The sequence below is a fragment of the Pongo pygmaeus genome, chromosome 12 (genome assembly GCF_028885625.2).
Source record: "Pongo pygmaeus isolate AG05252 chromosome 12, NHGRI_mPonPyg2-v2.0_pri, whole genome shotgun sequence".
NCBI lineage: Eukaryota > Metazoa > Chordata > Mammalia > Primates > Hominidae > Pongo > Pongo pygmaeus.
The window spans coordinates 97383812-97401999 of record NC_072385.2 but is presented as its reverse complement, the minus strand read 5'-3'; the positions used below and the strand labels follow the sequence as shown (position 1 = coordinate 97401999).

The 18188-nt window shown below is 39.7% G+C and overlaps 1 protein-coding gene across 5 annotated transcripts in view; it reads left to right on the top strand.

The window, feature by feature from the left end:
• CRIM1 (cysteine rich transmembrane BMP regulator 1) overlaps nt 1-18188 on the top strand; it is a 195843-nt gene that overhangs the window by 106159 nt on the left and 71496 nt on the right. For all 5 annotated transcript variants that reach the window (XM_054473409.2, XM_063648817.1, XM_054473424.2 and 2 more), the window contains 2 exons: nt 3466-3587; nt 15815-15997. In XM_054473409.2, coding sequence (XP_054329384.1) covers nt 3466-3587; nt 15815-15997 — 305 coding nt within the window. The remainder of the gene's footprint in view (nt 1-3465; nt 3588-15814; nt 15998-18188) is intronic.

Here is an 18188-nt window from a genome sequence, read left to right as displayed (position 1 = left end):
ATGCTAGGCTGAGAAAGTGATACATAAAACGAGGAGTAATGGAAGATAAATTTTGACTGCAGAAGTTTGGGAACTGAGCCTTAGGATGGGTGTGGCATGGTTTGAGAGAGACAGAGACGTGGGCAGTGGGAGATTGGACTAGAACTGGAAATTGGGGAGAGGGCTTCAGAAATGAGGGGTAAGTGTTGAAATCAGCTCACTGCAGCGTTTCTCATGAAACGCTGTTTCCTCTGCCCCTTTTGTGTTCTCCTTTCCTTTGCTTGCTCCTTATCCAGAGACGGGGATAAAGGGAGGGAAAGATTAGGGAGGACAAAAAGAATTAAAATAAAGAGAAAGAACGTGGTGAGGACGGTACAGGTTGCATGCGTCAGTTCTTCTGTAGTTCAGCATTTCCTCTTCGTGACTCAGTAGAGGAAAATCTAGTCTCTTCTAGTGGAAAACACAGAGAACAGGAAACCCTGTTTAAAATCAGGTCACTTGACTAAGCTGTGTAACTCCTGTTGCCATCGGTGAAAGGGACGAATACCTCCTGCAGTGTGTGTTAACCAGAGAATCTAGAATAATCTTACTGAAGAATTTTTTAAAACTACGTGGGACTCATTATCATTTATAGATATAACAGACTTCCTGGGCAAATATGGGTCATGATGGGGTCCCCTTTTGTTACCTGACAGAGTGAATGTAAACATACCTGTTAAAAGATAACTCATGTGAGTTGTATTATGTTGAACATAAGGAATTGCTATTTGACCATTTCAAACTGCAAAACTGGCAGTTTCAGTAAGGTTTTAACCTAATAACTACCCAATAGATATCTGACCTAAGCCCAGATTTTTACCTTTTGTGGTTCTTTCATCAGCTCTTTCTTGATTAAGATACTAGTTTCAGGTTCAGGGGGAGCTGTGAAAAGTCAAAAGATGGCAACAGATAGATCAGAAGGCTTTGTAGGGAAGGAAACAAGGAGACAGGAGCTGGGGTCACACCAGCTAGCAAAACCAGGATCTTTATTATGCAGTCAGTTTAGTTGTAAAGATTCAGCATAAAACATTTTCCTTTCCTAGGTGGGTTAATAGGTAGTTGGGTGCAGCTTCAGCTCTTCTATAGCCTGCTGGAGACAACTTTTAAGGGACTTTAAAAAAAATAATAGGAATATTTAAATGTTAGGAAGATGTAATGCATATAATGTTTACTCTTTGGGTGACAGGTACACTAAAAGCTCACACTTCACCTCTATGCAATATATGTCTATAAGAAACTTGCACTTGTACTCCCTAAATGTATTTTTTAAATTGTAAATTTTTTAAACAAATGTTGGGAAAATAGGTCAAACATAAAAGAGGAAAAAAGACTTAATGGCAGACTTAGTCATGGTGTTCAGTGTGGTGTGATTCCTAACAGCCTAGCAGAGAACCCAGCACATAAGTGCACATACATGTTCAGTAAAGGTTGTTCAAGTGTTGAAGGACAACATCTGAAGAGGTATTTTTTTGGTTGACTATACATTCTCAGGTGTTTAGATTAGAATGATTCCCTGGAGTACATGTGTAGGCAAGAATGTGGAATCATAGAAGATTTGTAAGAGAAAGTTAATCAGCTATTCTTGCGGGATGCTTTCATTGTAATCACATCTACACATTGGGGTCAGGGTGTGGCCTGTCAGTACTCTAGCCCCATTCATCTATAAACTCCAGAGAGTTTTAAGTTGTACAAAGTGCCAAGTACAATAAATGTAAACAATATAATGTTACTGTTATATCACAGCAGTATGATTATGTGCTTACCACTGCAATGGCTAGGCATATAAGCATGAAAAAGTATGGGATGACCTTATCAGGCACTAAAAGCCCAGCTCACATTTACTCAGCACTAGAAAGTGATCGTCCTGCAGGAATATAGCCTATGAATTGAGAGCTCCAAGCTCTGCTCACACAAAACAGGCAAACCTTTACTTGAAACCATTGGTAGAAATACCATTGCAGCAAAACCTGAATGACCTAACACCCTCTTTTCCCAGGAATCCAATAGAACTGTCACCCCACATGGAAGAATCCTCAAAGAGCCTGCCTTGGGGTGATAGTGGGGTGTTTAAAGCCACCTTTCCGGTGGCTTTAATAGTCTTTGATGCAAATCTTAACCTAAAATAATTTCTTTTCTAGTTCCATGGTTAACTATAAATGTAATTAATTCTCTGGGCCTGATTATTGAGGTACTTGTGGACTATAAGCATATTTTAATTTATTAAAGATCCAAAGAACAATAAGTGAGCAAACCAATTACTTAAATAAGAAGGGGGGACAAAAGCACAATTAATGAATGTGTTGATAGTTTTCCCTGCTGGAAACATTACCTCCCCTGATCTTGACCTCTACCGTACGTAAATACCCACATACTTCCTGCCAGGATGTCTTTTTTTAGGATGCCTTCCTTTTACTCCTGTCAACCTGAGAACTCCCGCCGTCATCCTCTCCACCCTCTGACCCATACATCTCTCCCCAGGGCAGTCCCAGGGCAGAAATCTAGCGGCTCTTTCCTCATCTTACATTCACATGCTGACACCCAGCTGCCCTAAGTTTCCTGTGTCCTGCCTCTCTTTCATTGTAGCAGATGCAACATTTTGTCTCCTCTTATTTCACCTGCCCATATTTGCCAGGCTTCTGTGTTTAGCAATTTTTGCAGCAGCATTGAAGTTAGGGGTGAGAGCCAGCACAGCCAGCTTGCAGCTCATGGAACACCCCATTCATGCGTGCAGAGAGATCAATGCTCAGGTGGTAGCTTAAGAGCCAAAAAATTAAGACTTTCAGCTTCCAAGATAGCTGTCATAAAGTTCACTTACTACAGCTTAGGCCCTCTCTTTATAAAGAGCTCCTCAGTCTTCAGTCCGTTTCTTTTATTGTGCACAATCATAAATTAAATATTGCTCAAGATGAGAGTGGACTTAAGACAATCACACTGACAAGAAAATACTAAAAAGCTAATGGCATAATCATTGAACCAGGAGTCAGAAAATCTCTGAAAAACACCTAAACATCAATTGCAGCAAAGGAGCAACGTGGGGCCGTTTAGCACAGGAACACTCACTCTGTACTAGCCTGTGCAAGCATCGATTCACAGAAGAGCATAACAGATACATATGAAGATGTCCCTGAGTCAGCCAGAAAATGTTTGTTACGCTTAATACCAGGCTGATTAAGTAAGAAATGAGGTAATGCATTTTAGAAATATTTCTGTCAAAATGGTTAAAGTTAAAAATTGGGGTGTATATAAAGGAGACAAGCCTTAGTTATTTGAAAGCAAATTATGTTAGAACCCCTCCTGCCTTCCCATTTCCCAGTGACACCAGATAAAGGAGGCAGTGTCGTATAGACCAGGTACTTTGCCACAGCCACTGCCACTTTGTTTGTGGTCTCCCGACTTCTATGTTGTTGTTTATTCATGGGGTTTTCCTTCCCTTTTCTTTGGTTTCAGATGCGAGTGTCTCTCTGGCTTATGTGGTTTCCCCGTGTGTGAGGTGGGATCCACTCCCCGCATAGTCTCTCGTGGCGATGGGACACCTGGAAAGTGCTGTGATGTCTTTGAATGTGTTAATGGTACGTGGGGTTTCTCTTGTTCTCAGAGAGTGTACATTTGTACAGAGGAGGAGGAGGAGGGAGGGTTCAACTTAGCTGCTTCTGCCTTTTACAAAGCAGGGATTACCTTCAGGGACTTGCTGAAGGGTACTCAAAAAGGTTTGCTTAAGATCCACAGTGCAGTAAAGAAAGTTAGGTTAGGAACTATCATTCCACCTATCAGAAAGAGGATTCTGGAAATGTAATAGCAGATTGCATGTAGCTGTCATACTCAGCTGTGTTACAGAATTTCTAAAACTTAGGGATTTCAGGAAAAGGATCCTGGAGCCTGTGATAGTTCTCCTGCTGTCACTCAGTAACTGGTCCCATGGCTGTCGGGAGGTGACCTGGCTAAAACTGCATTGGGCCTGCCACACTTGGGAACAAGAAAAACATGGCTCATCTTGTTTAGCATTTTCCTACTTAGAACATCTTTGCACCTGATCTTAGCCAAAAGGCTGAGAGGCGGTGGAGAAGACATCTTTAATCAGTGGTTGGTCACTGATAGCGGCCTGCTTTAGGCTTGACCCACGTGGCCCTGAAAAAGGATTCTTGGGTCACGAGATTCCTTCTGACAGACTCTGCCTCTCCCTTTCACTTTATACGGGAGGAGTTGGTGTTTGGTGGCTTGATGTTTATTAAGTTTAGGTGCTAGAAGGAAGGGGAACCTACAACATGCTTCTCTACCAGAATATTCATTAACAAAAAATAAACTCAAACAACTTACATGTCAATAACCATTCAGAGCATTATTTAGTCAATGCTTGTATACACAGGAAGATGGAGATGGATTTGGACAAATACAACAAAATTACACATAGAAATATTCATATCAAATACTTCCTGTAGGAATTCAGATGTCATAAGGTTTCCTGCCCTCCCAAGGCAAGAAAGGTTATGTTGCAGTTGAGTCCTATTTGGTTGCATCCTGTGATTTTTTTAGGCCCGTGGCCAAGTTGTTTTTTATTGTTTATTTTTGCTTTGAAGAAACACTTGCAGTATGGCTTTATGGTTAAGAAAGAACACAGACTAGAATTAATAACCTCAGTTTGAAAATTGGGTCCTCCACTCACTAGCTGTGTTAACTTTGAGGAAGCTTCTTGGTTTCCCTGGGCCTCAGTTTCTACGTCTGTAAAATGGACTGAATAACAGTAAATTAAGCAAGGTATTATAGGTGAACTACCTTGAATTTTGCCTCAGATGTAAATAATCTTTAGTATTCTTTCTTTTTTTGAGACAGAGTCTCACTCTGTCGCCCAGGCTGGAGTGCAATGGCGCAATCTCGGCTCACTGCAAGCTCTGCCTCCCGGGTTCATGCCATTCTCCTGCCTCAGCCTCCCGAGTAGCTGGGACTACAGACACCCGCCACCAAGCCTGGCTAATTTTTTTGTATTTTTAGTAGAGACAGGGTTTCACTGTGTTAACCAGGATGGTCTTGATCTCCTGCCCTCATGATCCACCCACCTCGGCCTCCCAAGGTACTGGGATTACAGGCATGAGCCACCGCGCCCGGCCAATAATCTTCTGTGTGCACACTTTCTATTCACATCCAGAGGCACAGTTCTGGACATTGAGGGTGGGGGATAGACATGGTAAGGTTGAGCTTCTTGACTTACAGACCTTATAAATACAAGCATACGGGAAAGGGGAACAGAAAAAGTTCTGTGCACTTAAATCACTTCTTGGTGCTTCTCCCCACTCCGGTCATTATTTAGCCAGTAATCACATCCATTAAACACAAGCAAATGGCCAAGCAGACCTTTTTTCTGGAGGTGCTACAGTTTAATTTATGATAGGTGAGATTCTGTGAATACTTGTGCCACTGGAGACAGAAATAGTCACTGCTTCCCTGGGTTCCCAGCATCTCAGATATGCTTCATCCAGTACTCATCACTTGGAAAATACTTAACGCTCATGCCTGTCTCTCACTCCAAAATGTGAACTGCTGGAGGACAGGAGTCTGTCACATTCATCCTTGTGTCTGTGGTTGTTACCCTATTATCTGCCTCACAGAGGACACCCAGATTTTGTTGCATGAGCCAGTGAATGATCTAATTCGTATCATCTTAGTTCCCTCTAGAGGTGCCTGTTAAATGTCAGCCCATAAATGGGTTACTTTGTGGGAATCCTCCATCTATTTACTGCCCTACACTTTAATCTTAAGTCATTTGTCCCCTGAAAATATCATCTCTAGTAGAAAGATTTGCTGGTGTTTCCTTTGGGTGAGGAACCGGAGTGCCCTTCTTCTCTCCTTGCTTCTTGGTTCTAGATACCCATGGGTCATGCCTTTCTTATCAGAACATAGACTTTATGTCTTGCTCCAGTCTGATGTGTCACAAACTACTAATAGCCGTACCTCCACCTTAGCAACCTTGGGATCAGTCTGCAGGGCCTGTCCTCATTTATTGCCACTTATTATAGAGCCCTGACTCCTGGAATAGGATTTGCCATCTGTCATGAGAAGATGTTGAGTGGACAAAACACAGTCACTACATCTCTGGTCGTTCCTTCTTTCTTGCCACCATAAACTTGTTGAGTGATCTTTGCTTTCTTCCTAATCCTGCGGAACTGTCTCTATTGATATATCAGTCATTCACCTGTAGAGGAGACTAGGAACTAATACTGTGAAGATTCATAATCCTACAGAATATTGTTAAGAACATTCTGTCTCAAAGCCTGCATTTTACTTCTTTTGATATATACATTCATACTCATACACACACATATATATTGATAGATGAATGTGTTTGCATATGTATATATAAGTATACTTACCACCTGGTGTCCTGGAAAAATCTGTTGTTGTAAGGTCACCATTAGAAGATATTACATATCAAAGATTCATTATCACTTAGAAAAGCAGAGGTCTATTTTATATGTATAAAAACACTTGCTTATCCACAGAGGATTTGAGGAAACTTTATGGTGAGAACAGATTCCATAACATAGTGGTAAAATATTTATGAGAAAGGAGAATCACAGCCATAGAATTGTAAGCAAAAGTTGAACGTAAAAAATCAAACACAAAGCACCCACAGGTATGCAGCCCATCAGTGCCTATGCAGTTGCGGGAGTTAAACGTTAAATTAGGCCCCCAGTTTTCTGGCCATCAAAGTGAAAAAGGAGATAGGGTCAAATACGCAATTCTTATTTTTAGAGAGAAAAAAAGCCTGCTGGACGGGACGACTGTCTCTCTAATAGAGATTTTTCATATGGAAAGGAATGGATTTCATCCCACTGAATGATGAAGTTGATCATGTGCTTAATTGCGTTAATACCACAAATGCAGAAACTGGTTTCCTGGGATTGTTCTCAATAAAAAGCAAAGGCAAAATATTAAAATACAGCTCAGTTCCAAAAGGTCAGATTGACACAGCTAGACCCTAGGTGCTTGGAACATTGTTCCTCAATTTTGCAAACTGCGCAACATGGTGAGGTAGATCCAAAGACCCCAGTTCAGGAGACTGTGGGTAGAATGTTAACATGACTGACCCCACATGCAGAAATGGATTATGCACTGCCGCACTCACTTCCTATGCTGCCGTCCATATGATCCATATACTTATGTTTTTTTTTTCTTTTTAAGATCAACTTTAAAGTGAAAACATACAATTTTAAAATACGCAGAACTCGAAAACTCGTGAGTTTTGAAAACACTAGCCTGATGAGTAGATGCAGAGAGAGCATCCTCCATAAATATTACTTTGTTTTTGTAGTTTGATTTTATTTTGTTGTGGCGGAGGGATGGGAGAGTTGCAAACCAGTTCATGACAGTTTGTAAGTGCATTCTCTGACAAGCGCTGAAAGTAGAACTTACGAGGCTTTGGCTGAACAAGATCCTTGTTATTTAGAAACCAAAGGAACGTGGTGTGATTATGTTCCTTTTATGTGAACTTAGAAGTCATCAAAATCATCACCTAAAAATATGACCTCCAAAGCAGTGTTGTAACAGCCCTCCACCTGCGTCAAGAACCCACTGTATGTCTGCTCCGGCCCGCAAACAAATGTCCCATCAGCAGTCAGCTGGAGCTGGACAGTGGCCTCTACTGTTAGATGGGTGTATGCTCTCCACTTAACACAGTACCCCCTGCTGTCTTACACATGGCCTACCTCTCGTTCCTGGAGGCATTTGGGTTTGAAATCCTAGGTGTAGAATGTGCAAGTGATTATTTGGTTTCTTAGATATGAGCATTTGTCCAACGTATATACACAAACATCTAGATAAAATGGAATATCTTGGTTGGAATGTCGTAGCCAAAAGCTGACTCTGTCTGTATGACCTACTTATAAAATGTTCCCCAAGTGAGTAAATGAATTAGTCTATAGTATTGTTATTGGGTATAAGCCAGTTGAAACTACCAGAAATATTTTTAGCCTTACGGTATTTAATACTGAACCATTAGTTCTGACAGCATAGTTAGCAGGGCCAGGTGTATATTAAGGTTAGCCCCCATTCACAGCTCTAAACAAGTCATCAGTACAAAAGAGGAAGAGTACCCTCTTCCCAGTGGTGCCAAGAGTAGTGGGTGGATGGGGTGGGAATGGGAGCATTACTTGTGTATGGCACAACTAGCCAAAAGCAATTTCAGGGGATTATGAAGTAAGTTCAGAGAAAGGGGATCTGAATACAACTTAGGCTGTGTTTTTAGCCTGTTTTGTGCCATTTGAAATACTTCTATTTTGGAGCACTGTCCCTGTAGCACTCTGCTTCTCACAGCAGTATTAAAATGCAGCACTAACAATGAGGAGCCTGGATGAAGGTCATGTTGCCCACCCAGTAATTAGTTCCTGTTTTATTCAGACATATACGAAAGGCTAATAAAAACTGGAAGTAATCTTATGTTGGCCCTGACAGAATTTTCTCTAAGACAGTACCATGTGAAATCACCATTTAAAGGGGAGCCGTACCCAGCGTCAGCTTGCTCCTCATGTAAAATTTTGGCCTAGAAAATTCAGACCTGCAACCTGTTAATTTTAAAAAAACACTAGTACAGAAAACATCGATGAAGAACCCACTGTCTATATAGCAATTATGCTCGTAATGTTTCTAAGGTCATAATGTCTTCTACTGATAGAATAATGAGGATATTCTGGCACTTTGAGAGAAATACTCCACTCAGTGTGTGTTTATTCAGCACCCCTCGTGTTCCTGGGGCCTTGTTAAGCTAATTTTGTTGAAGAGTGATACAAATTGTTGTAATCCTTTCTAAGGGTTGTTCTCTTTCCCTTTTCCTGAAATAGGATATGCTTGGTGTCCTCCAGCACACACACACACTTTCCCCCTTCTCCCTGTGGAATAAGCCAATTGAAACTAGCAAACATATTTTTAGTGTTATAGTATTTAATACCGAGCCATTAATTATGAGAGTATAGTTAGCAAGACCAGATATTTATTGAGGCTAGTCCACATTCACAACTTTAAGAACATGTCATCAGTATAATTAATAAAGGGAAAACTTAAGGATTTAAAAACACACAGAACTCAAGAACTCCTGAGTTTTGAAAACACTAGCCTGGATGAATAGATGGAGAGAACATCCTCCATGAATAGTCCTTCTCTTTTCACTTTGGTTTTAATTTGTTTTGGTGGAGGGATGGGACAAGCTGCATGTCGAAGCTGCAGAGAGTTATCTAGAAGATTTAGCTATGAAAAGTGATGAAGGTGGCTACACTGAACAACAGATATTCAGTGTAGAGGAAGCAGCCTTGTATGGAAAGAAGATGCCACCTGGGACTTTCATAACAAGAGAGAAGAAGTCAATGCCTGGCTTCAAAGAATAGGCTGATTCTTATTAGGGGCTAATGCAGCTGATAACTTTAGGTTTAAGCCGGTGCTCATTTGCCATTCCAAAAACCCCATGGCTGTTAAGAATTATGCTAAATCTACTCTGCCTGGGCTTTATAAATGGAACAACAAAGCCTGGATGACAGCATGGTTTATTGATTATTTAGGCCCACCATTGAGACCTACTACTCAGAAAAAGAGATTTCTTCCAAAATATTACTGCTCATTGACAATGCACCTGGTCTCCCAAGAGCTCTGATGGAGGTGTACAAGATTAGTGTTGTTTTCTTGCCTGCTAACACAACATCCATTTTGCAGCCCATGGACCAAGGAGTCATTTCAACTTTCAAGTCTTGTTATTTAAGAAAAACATTTCATAAGATTAGCTGCTGTAGATAGTCATTCCTCTGATGGATCAGAACTAAATCAATTGAAAACCTTCTGCAAAGGATTCACTCACCATTCTAGATGCCATTAAGAACACAAGTGATTCAGGGGAAGGTGTCAAAATATTAACATGGAGTTTGGAAGAAGTTGATTCCAACCCTCATGAATGACTTTGAGGAGCTGAAGACCTCAGTGGAGGAAGTAACTGCAGATGTAGTAGAAGGAGCAAGAGAACTAGAATTCAATGTGGAACCTGCAGAATGTGACTGAATTGCTGCAATCTCATGATAAAACTTGAAAGGATGAGGAGTTTCTTCTTATGGATGAGCAAAGAAAGTAGTTTCTTGAGATAGAATCTCCCCCTGGTGAGGATGCTGTGACAACATCTTCACCAGATAAAATGACAACCAGGGATTTAGACTATTACATAAATTTAGTTGATAAAACAACAGCAGGGTTTTAGAGGATTGACTCCAGTTTTGAAACAAGTTCTACTGTAAGTAAAATGCTATCAAACAGCATCACATGCTACAAAGAAATCTTTCATGAAAGGAAGAGTTGGTCAATGTGGCAAACTTCATTAATGTGTTATTTAAAGAAATTGCCACAGCCACCCCAACCTTCAGCAACCACCATCCTTATCAGTCAGCAGCCATCAGCATCAAGGCAATAACCTCCACCAGCAAAAAGATTACTATTTACTGAAGGCTCAGATGATCGTTAACAGTTTTTAGCAATAAAGTGTTTTAAATTAAGGAATGTACATTGTTTTTTAGACATAATGCTGTTGTATACTTAATAGACTATAGCAGGGGTATCCAATCTTTTGGCTTCCTGGGCCACATTGGAAGAAGAAGAATTGTCTTGGGCCACATGTAAAATACACTAACACTAATGATAGCTGATTAGCTTTTAAAAAAACACACACACACACACACACAATCTTACAATGTTTTAAGAAAGTTTGCATTCAAAGCCATCCTAGGCCTCATGTGGCCCGCAGGCTGCAGGTTAGACAAACTTGGACTACGGTACAGTGTAAACATAACTTTTAAATGCATTGGGAAGCCAAAAAGTTCGTGTGACTTGCTTGAGCTGGTCTGGAACTGAACCCACAATATCTTTGAGGTGTGTCTATCACCATCCACCAATCAGTGTAGTTTGGTAGGCAGTAGCATGTACTAATAGTCTATATTACAAAATTCTCTTTTAGGAGTTCTGAAAAGAAGGAAGGGAAGACTGCAGAACTTAGAAACATAAAGTTTAATTTTGCAGACACAAAACACATACAAAAATCACTAAAGAGGCACTTCTGTGCTTCATATTGAGAAGTACAAATTACATAGTAAATTATTTCTTCATAACACTTTTCTCTTCCACATCCACTTAAATCATCCTTTTGTGGAGATTGTGGCAATCTCCACACTGTTCTGAGATTCACATCTACCCCTGATAGGTGAAGAAGTAATTGGTCATTGCTCCTCAAAAACCACAGGTAGCCTTTTTATCATATACTTTTCTGAAGAGCCTCTATAAATCTCTCTGAACATCAAACAGATTTCATTGTGTTGTGTGACTTTTTTTCACCCTTAAAGATTGATTGTGTTTCCAGGCTGTGGAAACACTCACTTCCACTCCCTTGATCCTTGTGCTTTTGCTAGTGAAACCTAAGTGCCACAGTTCTCTCATCAGTCCCATCCCCTCCTGCTTAAGCTTCTGCACACCCTACCATAAAAACAAGTCAACTTGAAGCAGCTTTATTCATAACCAGGACCTGCCCTCCACACTTCCTCAGATCATGCACCAGGGTTTGTGACTTCACCCAGATGGTAGCTGTGGTTGATCAACTCAACCAAATAATTAATATTGATTGGTTTATTTTTTTTAGTTTCCATGGATGTTCATTTTGTTAGAGTGCAGTATTTTGCCTCGCTCCACAGCCTGCAAATGTAATGTATAAAAGTACTCCGTTTTCTATACTTTTTGGAACTTATAGTCTAGCTGCATAGTTCTTTTCAATCCCAACTCAGATTAGTTTGTTAGCTAAAAGTATGTAGAAGAATTCTGAGCCATAGTAAGATGATTCTTTTTTAACATTAATTTTCTGAAAAAATGTTGTATCCATGTAGCACTAAGGAAGGAGTTTAAACATTCACATGTACTACGTGTGCACACATAAAATCACTGTCTCATTCATGTGACTTTAAGCAAATCACCTCATCTAAGTTTCATCTTCATTATTGAAAAAACTGGTGTTAATAATACTCGTTCTGTCTTCTTAGCGGGGTTGTTATAAAATAAAGTAATTGTCCTCGAGTACAATGCAAATGCAAATATCCTCCAAATGCAGTGAAAGTATTTTAGACATGCAAGGTGACATATTAAATGATTTGGGGACGGACAGAAGAGCCCATGAAAGATGGGGATATCATCTTCCAGCTTTCACCAGCAGATTGAGCAGGGCTCATCACCTCAGGAGAACTTTCTTCAGCTTAGGAGTACTTTTTTAAAAAATAGCTGTAGGAGACACCATGCAATTTACCAACTTAAGTTGTGCAATTCTATTGTTTTCGGTGTATGCTCAGAGTTGTGCAATCATCAACACAATCAGTTTCAGAACATTTTCATCAAGCCGTCAGAAAACTCCTGAACTGATTGCAGTCACTGCCCATTTTCCCCCAAAGCTCTCAGATCTAGGCAACCACTAATCTACTTTCTATCTCTATGGACGTGCCTATGATGGGTGTTTCATATAAGAAGAGTTATATAATATTAATACATTGTCTTTTGTGACTGACTTCTTTCACTTAGCATAATATTTTCAAGTGTCATTCATGTCATATTGCATATCAGAACTTCATTTCTTTTTATGGCCACATAATATTTTATTGTATAGATATACTACTTTTTGTTTATATATCAGTTAATGGATATTTAGGTTCTTCCTTTTCTTGGCTCTTGGGCTGCTAGGAACATTTGTTCATAGTGCTTTTATGTGGGTATATATTTTCATTTCTCTTGGGTATATACCTAGGAGTAGGGTTGCTTGATGATATGGTAACTCAAATTAAGGAACTCCCAAACTGTTTTCCAAAGCAGCTGTGCTTTTACATCCTCACTGAAAATCTATAAGAATTCCAATTTCTTCACATCCTCATCAGTGCTCGTTACTATTTTTTAATTATATCCATCATAGTGGGTGCGAAATGGTGTTCATTGCAGCTTAGATTTGAATTCCCCTAGTGACTAATGATTCGAGCATCTTTTCATGTGTTTATTGGCCATTTCTGTCTTATTTGAAGAAGTGTCTGTTCAAAGGTTTTCCCGTTTTGATTAGATTATTTTTATCGTTTAATTATGGGAGTTCTCGGTACCAGTTTTTTTAAATCAGGAATACTTTCTCCCAGTCTGTAGGGTTGTCTTTTTACCTTTTTGATGGTGTCCTTTTAAGTCTCAAAATTGATGAAGTCCAATTTCTCTGTTTTGGTCTTTTGTTGCTTATGCTTTGAATGTCACATCTAAGAAACTACTCCCTAATCAAAGGACACAAAGATTAACTCTTATGCTTCCTTCTAAGAGCACTATAGTTGTAGCTGTTGTATTTAGATCATAACTCTGTGATTCATTTTGAGTTAATTTTTGTATATGGTGTGAGACATAGGGTTTTCTTCTTTATTCTTTTGCATGTAGATAATGCAAAAGACTTTCAACCTCAGGCCTGGCGTGGTGGCTCACACTTATAATCCCAGCACTTTGGGAGGCTGAGGTGGTTGGATCACTTGAGGTCAGGAGTTCAAGACCAGCCTGGCCAACATGATCTCTACTAAAAATAACAAAAATTAGTTGGACATGGTGTCATGCACCTGTAGTCCCAGATACTCGGGAGGCTGAGGCAGGAGAATCACTTGAACCCAGGAGGTAAAGGTTGCAGTGAGCTCAGATCACACCACTCCACTCCAGCCTGGGTGACAGAGTGAGACTCCATCTCAAAAAAAAAAAAAAAAAAAAAAAAGACTTTGAACCCCATTGAGTCTTGGCCATCTTGTCAAAATAACTGTAAATGTGATAGTTTATTTCTGAACTCTCAATTCCATTGAACTATATATCTATCCCTGTGGCAGTACCACATAGTCTTGATTACTGTAGCATTGTATTATGTTTTGAAATCAGGAAGTATGAGTTCTCTAACTTTGTTCTCCCTTTTACAGTTGTTTTGGCAATTCTGGGTCCCTTGCATTTTCATGTGAATTTTACGATCAGCTTATCAATTTCTACAAAAGAGCCAGCTAGGAGCTTGATAGAGATTGCATTGAACATGTAGATCAATTTGGGGAATATTTCCATTTAAACAATGTTGTCTTTCAATCCATGAACACGGGATGTCCCATTTATTTAGGCCTTTTTAATTTTTTGAAAATGTTTTGTTATTTTCCAAATACAAGTTTGCACTTATATTATTAAATTTATTCCTAAGTATGGTATACTTTTTGATGCTGTTGTGATTGGAATTGTTTTCTTCATTTTCTGATTGTTCATTGCCAGTATATACAAACACAATTTGGGGAGTTGCAATTGTACACTGCAACCTTGTTGAACTTGTTTATACATTCTGATAGTTTTTTAGTGGATCCCTTAAAACTATTTACATACAAGACCATGTAATCTGCAATTAGAGATAGTTTTACTTCCTTTCCAATCTGGATGCTTATTTATTTATTTATTTTTCCTAATTGCTCTGGCTAGAATTGTCATTACTATGTCGAATTGAAGTGGTGAGAGCACACCTCATTGTCTTGTTCCTGATCTTAGGGGGAAAGCACTTGGACTTTTGCCATTAAGTATGAGGTTAGCTGTAGGATTTTTGTAGATGCCATTTATCAAGTTGAGGAAGTTCCGTTCTATTCCTGGTTGGTTGAGCATTTTTATCATGAAAGAATATTAGATTCTGTCAGATGCCAAAAACTGTGTCTATCGAATGATCATGTTGCTTTTTTTCCTTATTCTGTAACATGTCATATTAACATTAATATTTTTGGATGTTAAACCAACCTTGCATTCTTGGAATAAGTCTTGGTCATGGTGTATAATTTTGTTTATATGTTGCTGGATGTAGTCTGCTAGTAATGTTTTTAAAGATTTTTGTGTCTACATTTATAATATACTGATCCGTAGTTGTGTTTTCTTCTGATATCTTGGTGGGAGTTATTTTAAATCAACTAAAATTAAAGAATGAATGTAGGGAGAGTGCTTCAAGGCAGAGAAAAATTTAAAAATCATTGATATCATGATGAGACTCCTAAATATAGGACTATGAGTCCTTAGCAGAACATAACCCTGAAGCACAATGGAAAGAGCACAGGGTTTTGGTTGAAGAGCTACTGTTTTTGCTTCTGTCGTTTGCTGTATGACTTTGAGTAAACTACCTAGGATTTCCTCACTTTTTAACTCAGGATAATAATACGTATGTCAGACCTTCATTATGGGGATTAAGTGAGGTGATACATATAGAGAGTATTTTGTTAAAGGCCAAACACTATTAAAATTATACGTGTTTATATCATATATAGAGAAAAAGAATTTAAGAGAGAGCACTGGAGGAACAGAACATCACCACTTCAAAAAAGACCGTAATAAAATTTTTGAAGCAGAACAAAACCTAATGTAGAGGCAGGATCATTCATTTGAGGTAGACAATGATTTAACCAAACAAATAGAATCACTTTAAAGCACATGCCAGATATGTGAGTGTCATGGTCATAAAGGTTAGCTTTGTCTGCGATGGAAGGAAGTCAGTGTAGATTTTCCTGGGGGGAATTTCTATTCCTTGGTGTAAACTGGATAACAGCGTGTTTTATTTTGTTTTGTTTTGCTTCGCTTTATTGTTTTCTGTTACATGAACTTATATTGAGTTTAGTAAATTTCCATCAAATTATAACCTCCTGCTATTAGAAATTTTCTAGAGGCTGTTTGAAAAACATCAAAGGACACAACTAAAAAATGACTACAAATATGCCTTGTTTGTTTTAACTCTTTTCAGATACAAAGCCAGCCTGCGTATTTAACAACGTGGAATATTATGATGGAGACATGTTTCGAATGGACAACTGTCGGTTCTGTCGATGCCAAGGGGGCGTTGCCATCTGCTTCACCGCCCAGTGTGGTGAGATAAACTGCGAGAGGTACTACGTGCCCGAAGGAGAGTGCTGCCCAGTGTGTGAAGGTAAGAAAAGGTGCTGATTACAGATTAACAGGAGTATACATGGTATAGAGTTCTAAAATCAAAATTGTCCTAATTCAGTCTCATCCAAAAGTAAAGGAATATTGAAGTTCCTTTTTTAGCCATTTTTAGGACACCATGGTCTGTCTTTCAGCATGTTAAAGCCAGGTAGAGTGTGTGGAAACACTTCCCTGAGGGAAGCTATGCCTGGGTGTAAACGATGGGTCACCTCTTTCCATGGGCAACGTGAGATGTCCCAGAGTTGTTTTCCATTCCTCCCCTGCAGTTCTAGCAATTCCTCAGCAAGTCCTAGGGCAAAGCTTTATCTTCACCCTGGCATTAGAGCTCACCACCTGCTCACTTCAGATTGCTCAGTTAGGATAATGCGGGCCTCACCCTGACAGTCTCAGCCTGCCGGCCCAGAGAGGAACTAACTCTGCTGCTGTCATAATACCTAGGCCCCTCCAGGGAGATCAGGGACCTGCTACTGCTTCTCTGAAAATATGTGGTGGTTCACATGGGGTCGTGGTATCAGATGGTGGTGACACCAGCTCAAGGCCCAGCCAGGTGTCAGGTGTGACTCTCAGGAATCTGCTTTCTCTGGACTCCCCTCTTCTCTCCAAGAAGTAATATGTTCATGTTCCTTCAACAGGCTGCATCTTCCCATCACTGATGTTCATAAATAATAAGCATTTCAAAACAGTTGCTCTGAATATCACTCGCTGCAACCCACACACTTTACAGATTAGGATGTTGAAGTTCAGAAGAGAAAAGTCACTTGGCTGGGTTTACAATGCAGCCAGTAATAATAACTCCATGCCTGACTGTGTTGGTAGTGTTCTTCTGACAGCACAACACTGTTTCCCCAGAAAGGAAGGTCATGTGAGCCTTCCTGTCCTAACCAAGCCCCAGGTCTTCAATCTAAAGTCGCATGTGTTAATCTTATGCCTGATCTCTGCACACAAAGTGGGAGGGCACAGTGTCATGCCACTTTCCATACTTCCTCATTTTCATAAAGTTTTCTTCTTTTGATGTTTGAGCTATATTTGCAACATAATATTGAAGATCTGAAAATGTTCAAAGTATAAAAATTGCCTTCCTAACGTAGTTCATAACAGTGAGTCCTTTTCCCTATTAGAGGTTATTTTAGCCAACATAAGAGAAAAGTAGTTTATTTTTTAGGTGATGTTGACAATTAAAAAGAATTACTTCAAATTTTTAACCTTCCTAATTGCTTTGTTCCCTACCTGCCCCAGTCTGCAATAGTTCTGAAACTGTACAGCAGTTGATGCTGTAAAAATGTAGATACGAACCTCTGTGTAGTCATCATAATGAGTTGTCTGGGCATGGATCCGGTTATGTCTCACTTCCTGGAATTCAGATCCAGGCTCAACATAGAAAAATATGTATTCTAATACTTTTTACACAGGAATTTAAAAAATCGTATCTTGCTCAGGTCCATTGGCCGCCTCCCTCTCTGGCAGCGTGCCTTCCTAATGCTGTGATGGCATTATTTTAAATGTTGACCTTCTAACTGACTTTATTATAATGCCCTACTATGTCCTTAGAATAATGATGACCAAACTCTAAACTGTCTGGATTCCTCTCCCAGCACAGCAGTAGTTGTTTGTTGAAGCCAGTTTTTTATGTATTTCTGAGAAAGAAAATTGAGTAATTTATCTGGTTGCTCTCAATAGATGGATAAGTGAGGGTTTCATATGCAGTATTTATATACTTGTCAATAACCTCAGAAACTTTTTTTTTTTTAACAGTAGCTTTGGCTACTTCTGTCTCCCACCTGGGGCTGCAGCTTAGCTTCCCAGCTTATGGGAGAAAAAATGGCCTAAGTTCACAGCCCTCCTCCAAGGCATAGTGACCCATGGTATGTCTAGACCAGCCTTGTCATGAACAAGTCCACAGCAAGAGCACTGTTGCCCACATGGTCCTGCAGGCACATGAGATAAGAGTTCTAGAAGTAACAATATCACTCTGACTCAGACAGGGCATTGTTGCTTCCGCTTTACAGGTAGGGAAATTGAGGTTTGATAAACATTTATGTCTACAACTATGAAGACATTGTCAGAGCCTAAAATGGAGTCATGTTTTCTAATTACCAACCCACAGCTCTTGCCACAAAGCTTTCCAACTTTACAGAGTGATAGCACCTGCACGTTGGTTTTGAGACTACAGATCC